This window comes from Neltuma alba, unplaced genomic scaffold (genome assembly GCF_004799145.2).
Source record: "Neltuma alba isolate B1F8T4 unplaced genomic scaffold, ASM479914v2 tig00011390_pilon, whole genome shotgun sequence".
Classification (NCBI taxonomy): Eukaryota; Viridiplantae; Streptophyta; class Magnoliopsida; order Fabales; family Fabaceae; genus Neltuma; species Neltuma alba.
Genome location: NW_021636082.1, coordinates 154,204 through 164,769, shown reverse-complemented (window position 1 = coordinate 164,769; position 10,566 = coordinate 154,204). Strand labels below are relative to the sequence as shown.

Here is a 10,566-nt window from a genome sequence, read left to right as displayed (position 1 = left end):
CCCATCCTTTTCCATGGCACTGTTGCCGGTGATAGCATGTCTGTCCCTATAGTTTTTGATGGTTGGACGATAGGGGTTGGATTCCACGGCGGCAACGGCTGTTGCTTCCCTCGTGTCTGTTTTTTAAGTTTAGGTTTTCTTTGGATTTTCTTGTTCTTGGGCCTTTTCCCTTTCTGCAAACCTTTTGTTGTCATTGGGCTTTGTACTTGTCTTATGGACATTAATGAAGGTACTGCTTTCTGGGCCAAAAAAAGGCCGGTTTATATTAGGATCACTATTACTGTGCATATGAACAATAACATTGTGAAAGGAGCCGATATGCATAGGTGGATGGCTCGATTACTTTATTTAATTCAGGTTTAAGTTATATAGGTTCTTTTTTATGTAGCATAAAGAACTTCCATTCACACTCTTGAATTTCATTAGACCTGTGCTAAAAAATGAGTTGTTGAATCATGATTATAAATAAAAGGGGAAGAGTTCAATGAATAGATTTTAAATTTTAGTAATACCAATTGTTCTTTCTTTTTCATACTATATATAATTAACTGATTTTATAAGTTGCTAATTTAATGAATATCGTGCGTTGTTACCTTTATTGCAGGATATGATTGCTTATTAGTTTATATGAAATTGAATTCTAAAATGTAATACTACCTCTTATCCTAAATATAAGATCTAGTTTGTAGTTCAATTTGAATTACAAACTAAATGTTAATTTAAAGACCGAATATAGTGTAAATCTAATTACCATCACATAATATTGTTTGTTTAGCATTATTATGCCGTCCCTTCATAGGTGGAGTGCATGCATGCCTATTTGTTTTGGGGTGTGTTAGCTTGGAGGGGAGGAGAGGGCCCTCATTTTGTCTTCCTCCAAAGTGGGATATTCTCATAGTATTAAAAACTAAATCAGACAAACCAGGTTAGATCGAAAACCAGTCAACCCACTGATCTAGTCCTGTGACAAAAGATCAGCGGCAGGTCGACTCGGGATAACCTGGTCAACCTGACTAGTTTTAGTAGGTTAACCTGGTTGTGTGTTTTTTTTTTTAAAAAAAAGTTGTTTTAATGCTAAAAAAGTAGTTGAGTGACTAAAGGATTGTACATAGGAATATTTTAAAACCATAAATCTATTTTGATATTTTGCTAAAATGAATATTTAGTAATTTAACTAGTATAATACTATGATGTCAATTTATCAAGGGAATTGAAGGAAAAATTGGAAAGAAAATATAAGTATATGATTATTTTGTTAGAGATTCAAGGTATTAAATTAATATTTAGTCTTTGAATTGCATGATGAGAATCTAAATTAATTTTTAATTGTTTTATTTCTCACTGATTTAACCCTCGAGTTGTCTTCGATATGACTCACTGGCTCTTGATTGACTGCTTCAACCATTTCAGAGGCGGTTCTAGTTTTGAGGGAGAGTCAAATTTTGGAAGTATCTTGTTTTCATGATTTATGTGATATTCTATCAATGCTTGGGGAAAAAAAAAGAAAAATTAGGAAGAATAACCTAGAAAACACTATTTATCGAGAAGGATCTTAAAAACTACAATTATTAATAAGAATAAATTACTAAAATATAAATATAAAACTATTAAATGACCCTTAACTAGATCTCTACATTTTGCATATATTTTTTCATAATCTCCTTAATTTTTACCAAAATTCTTTTCAACTTTTTTCTCATAATTATTTGCAACAAAATTTATTGAAATAAAATCAAAATTATTTATTATTAATCCGAAATATCTTATATACCGAAATATATATTTTATGCAAATAAATCACGCAATTTAATTATCAAGCGTCCAAGCATCATACTTTAAACATCAAAAAAATATAATTTAAATACTTTAAATATCAATTTATATTTCAACTCAAAAAATCAATTTACAGTATTTTACGTTAAAATATGTTTATTTAAATTTAAATATATTTATGAAATATGTATATACACACACATAGTAAAACAATTTATAAAAAAGGTAAACAAAGAGATATTTGGAAAAAAAAAAAGGAATTTCAATTGAAATCCGAAGAAAGACAAAAATAAAAATTAACCATTGTTAGTATGGTTTATGTAGATGAATAATTTCATTTTATCATGTGTTTAGGTATAAAAAATATTTTGGATTAATAATAAATAATTTTAATTTAATTTCAATAAATTTTTGTTGTAAATAATTATGAGATAAAGATTATAGAGAATTTTATATAAGGAGTTATTAAAAAATGGGTTAATATAATCCTTGATCCCCTCAAATTTGCCTCTGTTTTGGTTTTAGTCTTTCAAGTTTCAAATCATAAATTTTAGTTTCTAAAGGGGTAAAATGGTCCATTTTTGTATTTAATTATAAAGACAAATATTTTAAATAAAAATAAACTTAAAAAACCAAAACTCATGATTTAAAATTTGTGGGATCAAAACCATAATAAGTGCAATTTTAAGAGACAAACAATTATATTAACCCTAAAAAATATATTCAATGGAGATGTAATTAGAGAAAATGTAGGAATTTAGTTAATTAAGGGTAATTTAGTAGTCTTACATTTATATTTTGTTGGAAAAAAATTTATATTTTAATGTTTGGTCTACATAAATTATTATAGTTTTTAAGATCCTTCCTAATAAATATTACTTTTTTTAATCCTTCTCCCTAATTGTCCCCAAAAAAAAGACATAAATAAACTCCTCACTTCTTCCTGAGTCCTGACATAGATGGCAAATTAATTCAAACAAAATTTTATTGACTATTTTAACCTCACTACTTTTTTGGCATGGAAGACAAATTAATTTAAAATAAAAATAAAATTTCTTAACTATTTTGCGCTCATAATAAAGTTCCCATGAAAAATAATAAAAATAAAATTCTTACTAGTTCTAGATACGGTCATACGGATGGCAAATTAACTTAAAATAAAAACAAAAATTTTTTTTTTACTATTTTACCCGCATAATTTTTGTTAATTTGATTTTTAAAATATGTTATTATATTAATTAGAAATCATAAAGATCATTATATTAATTTGTCTACATATTTTGACAAAATGTTAGGTTGAGAATGAATTTTAATAAATTACGAAATTTGACTTATTGTGTAAATTAATTTATATAACATATAAATAGAAAATATAAACTAATATATAAAGATAAAATGGTTAATCAATTATTACCATTCCTCCCCTTCCCTCCATCCATTCTCCTCGAACCAAACACATCCTCAGGCAATTTAACAACTTTTTCATTATAAATAAAAATTTTCCACGCATGCATATATAATTTGGAAAGTTAGTTGTCAATTTATTTTGGAATTACCATGCTAATTTTGCATTTTGTAAATCTTTATTATTTTTAGATTTTTTTTTCGTAAGACTCTAAAGTAATTTTCCTAGGATATTCTTTTTCAAAGAAAAAAAGCCCTCGGAAAAGTTGAAGAAATATCGAAAAATGAACAAGACATCTTATTAGAGGACATGATTTATCATTTGTCACTTAAATGAGTATAGCTTTGACGGTTTAACTTAAAGCTAAAATATATGTAAACCCTAAAATTTTAGTTAGTTGTTTATAACGTCTTTGAAATTTTAAAGTTTAAATCATTTTTATCATGTAATCATTAATTCATTGCCATTAAGCCACTGTTATCTTTTTGACAAAAATTGTCACATCAAATTAACAGCAGACATAGGATAATACATAGCATCTCATATAAGTTAATAACTTTATAAAATTTCCTAAATTTTATGAGATTAAATTTAAGTTTTGAAATGTCAAGGGATAATAAGCAATCAGTCTAAAGTTCAGGGGTTGTTGGCAAAAAATAAAAATAAAAAGCAAGTTTAAGGGGTTATTATTAACTTATATAGAATGCCATAGGATATACCTCTCAATCTCATGTTAATTTCCGTTAAAAAAAATAATAGTAATTTAATAGCAAAAAGCCCATGATAAAAATAAATAAACAAAAGATTAGGGGGTTAAATTTAAATTTTAAAATATTACAAAAGTTATGTGGAACTGACTAAAAGCTCAAGAGTTTTGTATAATTCTGCTTTAACATTTTGGCCAAAAAAAATTTAGCTCTAACATTCCACATAATATCAATTTAATTCCTTACTTTTATAATATGTCTTTGTAGTTCTCAAACCCTAGCATAATTAGTTTAAATCATGATTTTTAACCAAAAAGTATCAGATTTAATATGTCAGCTTTGGAAATAATTTTACCAGCATTTTTTGGTTATAATCATTTTATCAAGATTTAAAATTTTAATATTGGTATTTTTTTATTTAAAATTACAATATCATCATCATTTATGAACAGCATCAAGATTAACAAAGTTGAGAGAACACTTTATAAATTTAAGCAACAAAACTAGAACATAAATTAAAGGACAAATGGTTGAAGTTGAAATATATTTTTCCCAATCATTTTCGGTTAATCTTTCTAAAATGATTTTCCCTTTCAATTTTCAACCCCTGCCTCCCAAAAAAATAAAATAAAATAAATTCCTATGAACATGATTTTACATATGTTTTTTTTTTAGTATAATTCAGAACATCCTCAAGTCACTTTAAACTTGAAATTAATCTTTATTAGGCCAAGGATATAAAAGTTAAAACCCTCCTAACAATTGGGTTTTTAAAATTTGAACTTATATTCTCAACCAAACCAACAGCTTGTTAAGGATTTTACATATATTTTATCAGAATCTCTAACAACATTCGATCTCTTGTGAACCTTTAGACTTAAGTGAACCTTTAGAATTAACTGGAGGAGAAACGGAGAACTGAAAAAATGGTCATATTAGTTCTGATCATTGATATAAAAACTATTTGAAAATAAAACTTTGATTATAAATATAAAATTCTTATTTACTTTACGTTCCAAATTTATAATTCATTTACTTATTAAGAAAGCTTTCATCTTGCTATAATTTAAAAAAATTAACTCATTTATTACAAATAACCACTTTAATTTACTTTCTTAATATTATAAACAAAATATAAACTAAGAAAGACGCAGGGCTCCTGTGGGAGAAGTGATCCAAACAACTAGAGGCAAAAGATCTATATCGGCAATGCGAAAAAGGAGACAAGTCCAAACTTTACGCGTGTATTTATTCACATGAGGGGCCAAAAATAGATAAATTTTTTATAACAATACTTTTGTAAAATTGATTATCACAAGCTCCTTTAAATAGCTCATGACCAAACCAAACTTTCACATCAAGTGCTTTACAATACTCGCAACAAAAACAGAAGTCTGCCACACAATCAATTTTAGATTCAATCCAAATAAGCACTAATTACAATAATTAAAACCGATTTTTGAGAATAACCTAAACACCCCTTTATACGTCAAATTCAATTATTAACTTACAACCAAACACCCTTTCACATCCCAAAATCAATTTTGAACCCAAAATCATATTTATAACATAGCTATTATCAACTTCTTAATTTCGTTATTATGATATATAAACATATATAAACATATAGGAGTATTTGGAAACTTATAACTATAATCTTAGATTTATAATTGATTTTAACACACACCTTTGATCTTGGATTCATAATTTTGATACACATTAGCGTTAGGATATTTTTTAAGAAAACGGCTCTCAACTAATTAAATTCAGGAATCTAAACTCGTTTGACTTGAAATAAGCCAGCTCTTTCAAAGTTTTAAGGCATAACACAATGCGTTAGTCAACTCAGATGAGTTCTTCAGATAAACCGCAGCATTTCACATCGTAAAAATATCATTCCTCGAGTCAAAAGGCAAAATTTACAATTGGGAAACTCTAATTTTAATGGTATTTTTTTGGCCATTCTCAATTGCACATATAAATTTCAATAGAATCCGGCTCATACTCCACAATGAACTATGAATTACAATAATAATAAATTGCAAAGCCACAAAAGCCCCTATTAATCTGAAGAAAAATTATAGATGCGCAAGGTTATAACCATATGCAGGGCCCAGTAAAGTGTTCACTGGCAATCAAAACATTTATGCAATCAAATAAGCAGGCAGAAAAATCTTCACCAAAAACATGTGGTTAATCAATTCTAACCTGGAAAATTATCATCCCTTTCAAGTGGATACATTTCCAAACAAAAAACAAGAATTTGAGATTTGTAGCAGAATGAACCAGTAAGATACAAGAAGTCATCAAGGACCATAAGTGGTAGCATAAAATGGAGGTGTCTCCACCAAAGCATAACATTTATAAACCAAATAAGCCTTTCATTCAGAAAAAGAGAAGCTAATAAAATAAATAGTTCATTGAGGGGGGCAAAAAAGGCATGGAGAGTCATTATTGACGTCAAAAGACATGCCCCAAAAATTCAGTTGACTATGCATAATTTTAATTCCACTTAATTATTACTAGTAAACTATTTTGATGTATCAGCTACACAGATCCAAGGATTTTCATTCAGTTTTTGCTACAAAGAATCGGGAATGGCAATAAAACATCAAATTTGCACAAACACCAAGGTTCAAAGCACATACAACTTAAGCTTCTCACTTTTCTCCCTAACAGAAAGAGGCATGGAAGGGGGGCAAAACACGATTTTATTTTATAACAAAAGCAGCAATCTAATCGCCACCAATAACACCTTTAGAATATCTCAACCAAACTTCCAAATGATGGCATGAGAAGGGTATGACTACAACATTCATCTAGGTAGGGGAATTAACCGTGGTAGAAGGCTGAAACATGACACATATATCACCCAGGTAGAGTATAGATTGGGGTTGGAGGAGAAGCAGCAGTACTAAAAATAATTGGAGGAAATGCAGCGGCACTGAAACTGCTGAATACATTATTCATTTAGATACTTAGAACCAAGTCCCTGATATGAGTTGGTTAAAAATTTAATTGAAAACTTCCAAGTCCATTGATGCACTAAGACAATCAAGCTTAAAATACGCCCAGAATTAACATAACATAGAATTTCATTTAATCCCCTCAGAGAAGAGGGCTAAGAGGAGAAAACGGATACCAAATATCCATTGCAAAATCACTTAAAGAATCTAAGATTTCCAAATTAAAGGCAGGGATCAATAGTCTGATCCTTTCTATGATTTCGATTACTACAGCTAACAGCAATACCTCAGCAGGGAACCAACCCTTCAAGTCACCATGTGACTTCAATAACCTGCTGACACTAATTAAAAACTATCATAAACAATATACAGCTAAACATAAAACTAATAATAGGAAACAGAATCCTACAAAGGATGTCATCATCTTTAACATAGGCTTGCCAAGCAAACTCATAGAACGATCATGATTCACACAACTCCACTGTGATTCTAACTAGAAGATCATATCTAGAAATATGACAATCTAACTTGCAACAATCTCATTATCAAAGGGAAAAAAACAGATATGCCTAACTAGAAACACAGCTGATTGCAGACGTGGAGCTCTAGACTGATGAGATTCTACCTTCCGCTGTCTACGCAATACTGTAATAAAGACTTGCTAACGGTTCATCTGACTTCTAGATAGTGGTCACCTGCATTAAGTGCCCTTTGCCTATGAAATGTGATGCTTAGACCTGCACGGATCTTCTATAGCAAAGCTTAGGCATAAATCTATCTTGCATAAGGGTGGTAACGACTACTGCCTCCATAAGCTCCTCTACTACCATATAGTGCCCCCGGCCCACCATAGCCAGCACCAGGGCCAGAGTCATAACCCCCACCAGAACCAGGTCCACCATAGCTTGCAAAGCCCCCAGCGCCTCGCCCATATGCACCTAGCCCACTTCCACCATATCCACCACCAAGGCTCCCCATATAGGAACCATAGCGGCTAGAATAGCCAAATGATGAATCACCTCGGTAGCCAGCAAAACCACCACCACCACCACCATAGCCTCCAAAACTACTACCAAATTCATCACCACCGTACCCACTGTAATCACCAAGCCTGCTGCCAAAACCTCCAAGTGACCTATAAGAAGCAGGACCAAAACTGCCACTGCCAAAACTGCTATAGGATTCGCCAAATCCACCATAACCATCACTGTATGGGCGTGCCCTATCACTACCAAATGGAGGAAAAGATGTTGGGTTTGAGGCTTTCTTGGGTTCAGCCTTCTTGATCTCAACCTACAACAAAGAAGTAAGTCAACCTAGATTCTTCCATAAGCAGAATATCTTAGCCTGGCTTGAGAATTAACCTGTAGTAAGCCCACTTATACCAAGATTCAAACAGCATAGCTCCAACAAGATAATATAGTTTGGCATTATATTGGACAAGAATAGAAAGTAAAAGCAAAATAACTTCTCCAATAAAATGTCCTTCAGAATTGAAAGAAGTTGTTGCTTCATTATACAAGAGATCATGGGTTTGGTTCACATGAAATATCCTGAAGAACCAAACAGAACTCACCTGAGTACCAGCCATATCAATCATGTTTCCATTTGACAGCAAATTATCAACAACTTTTTCACTGTCAAACACTACAAATCCAAATCCTCGAGAGCGTTTAGTAGTGTGATCACGAATGATCTCATGCTCCACAACCTTCCCATACTTTGAAAAGAAGTTCTTCAATTCATCTGACAATCACAAGGCAAATGGAGAATATTAATTTCATTAGCTAATGACTATAGTAACAAGCTCATTAAAGAAATCCAGAATCCAAACCTTCGCTTACTGAGGTTGGAATACCACCAACAAATATCTTCTTAGTTTTAAAATCATTAGCCTGAGATGAGCCCTTTGGAATCGTCCTTTTGATCTCCACCTGACATAAATTTATCACGGAAGCTAAAGCTTTAAGCCTCAAAATTATAAAAAGATAACTTCCTTGAAATTATTCCAACTCCATTGGTCGTTAAATTTCGATAAGCTAGTCATGCTTTGATAGGTTGCGGGCCGGAAGATAAGTATATGCTCGGTTGCAAAAGCTTATCTGTACTACAATAACGCCATTCATAATGTTAACCATAAAAAAAAAAAAAGGTTGGTACCGAAGCAACCACGGAGAATCCTATGCTTCAAGCTGAAAATTTCGTATGTGCAAGAGAAAAGGACAACTTGAAGCCAAAGGATTAATAATTCAACAAGTACAATGAAGTTTACAGAGCATCAAGTGAAATAAATCGAAGGTCAATACACAAAAGTAAACATACAAAACCGATAGGTAAAAAGAACTAGACTGCAGCAAGAAATTAAATTGGATTTATTAACTTCGCTTAAAAAAGGGACTTATTAACCTGTGAAGGGCATATGACTAGAATAAAAACCATAATTCAATTTCGGCTTATGTTTTCCCCTCATGGAAAGAAGGCAAGATTAAATTCCTGGAGTCTACCTGCTTCCCATTGATCACATGGTTCTCCTGAATAACGTGGTCAACGACAGAAGGATCTGCGTAAGTAATGAAACCGAAACCCCTGGGTCGACCCGTATGCCGATCTTTCATTATCACCGAGTCTGTTATCTCCCCATACTTCTCAAAATACTTGACGAATTGTTCTGAATGAACAAACCGAACAAAAGGTCCCATCATTGAAATCAAATGATTCAGTACAAAGAAATAGACTCAACAAAAAGAAAAAAGGTAAACTCTTTCTCACCAAGTGTTGTATCTCTAGCTAGCCCTCCAATGAAGATTTTGCTGCGCGCACACAAAAAAAAAATGATTTTAATCAAACGGTGATGAAGAAGATGATAAGAAACAGCGGGAGAAGAAACAAACCCAGGACTGGCACCATCGCCGGAGTGAGGATTGTCACCCTTCCTGGAGCCCATGGTGTAATAGGAATCCGAGATGAGCAGATCGGAGCTCGAGATCTTGGTCGCAAAAGCTATCACTACCAGGGATTGCGATGGAGATAAAGCGAGCAAAAGAAGAAGATACCTAGGGTTAGGACGGGCTGGCACCCCCTCTTCTTTAAAACCAGCTGGACGCTCTTCGATGGTTAGGGACGCCGCTAGGAAAAGCTAGTACAGCACCGTGCGGGTGAAAGATTTTCTAGAAAATATATTATAAATAAGAATTACTGATAAATTAAAAAAATAAAAATAAAAAATTAATTATTGAAATTCAAAATTCCAAACCAGAAGTTATTATAAAAATATGTTGTTATTTACTTTTTGGATGTTGTTATTTTCTTTTCGAATGTAGTAACCAATATTGATTTGAAATTTTAAAATTCAACAATCACTTTTTTGAGATTTTTCTTTTAAAAAAATAGTGAAATTAGTTACTTATAATAGATATTAATTGATTTTCTTAAAGTATCCCTTTCAATTATTATTACTCTTTTATATGAAAATCCCTTGACATATATAATTAATAAAGGTATTTTAGATAATGAATTACAAATTTAAAAAGAAAGTAAATTGAGGTTTTATATTTAGAACCAAATTTAATTCCTAACTAGCTATTATATTAAGTGAGCTATATATAAGTTTAATAAATGTTTTATAAATCATAAAAGTGAGTAAATAGTAAACCTCATGCTAAAGATCTAAAGATCTAGAAGATATAATTGATTTAAGGGAAAATGACAAAAATAT

At 31.2% G+C, this 10,566-nt stretch overlaps 1 protein-coding gene across 1 annotated transcript; it reads right to left on the bottom strand.

The window, feature by feature from the left end:
- Positions 1-5,892: 5,892 nt before the first annotated feature.
- Positions 5,893-9,944, bottom strand: LOC114712674 (heterogeneous nuclear ribonucleoprotein 1). Its single transcript, XM_028897225.1, has 6 exons — positions 9,743-9,944; positions 9,621-9,661; positions 9,356-9,519; positions 8,686-8,785; positions 8,428-8,597; positions 5,893-8,144 (listed from the first exon to the last, which is right to left on the bottom strand). The coding sequence occupies exons 1-6, from the start codon at positions 9,793-9,795 to the stop codon at positions 7,626-7,628; spliced, it is 1,047 nt and encodes a 348-aa protein (XP_028753058.1). The 5' UTR covers positions 9,796-9,944; the 3' UTR covers positions 5,893-7,625.
- Between the last annotated feature and the right edge of the window lie 622 nt (positions 9,945-10,566).

Bases quoted from the DNA above. Each gene is read 5' to 3' on its own strand.
- LOC114712674 (XM_028897225.1), bottom strand. From the start codon at position 9,795: ATGGGCTCCAGGAAGGGTGACAATCCTCACTCCGGCGATGGTGCCAGT. The intron at 8,598-8,685 runs GTTTGGATTCTG...TGTGATTGTCAG, and splicing joins TCCAACCTCAGTAAGCGAAG to ATGAATTGAAGAACTTCTTT. The intron at 8,145-8,427 runs GTGAGTTCTGTT...TCTTTGTTGTAG, and splicing joins TTGATATGGCTGGTACTCAG to GTTGAGATCAAGAAGGCTGA.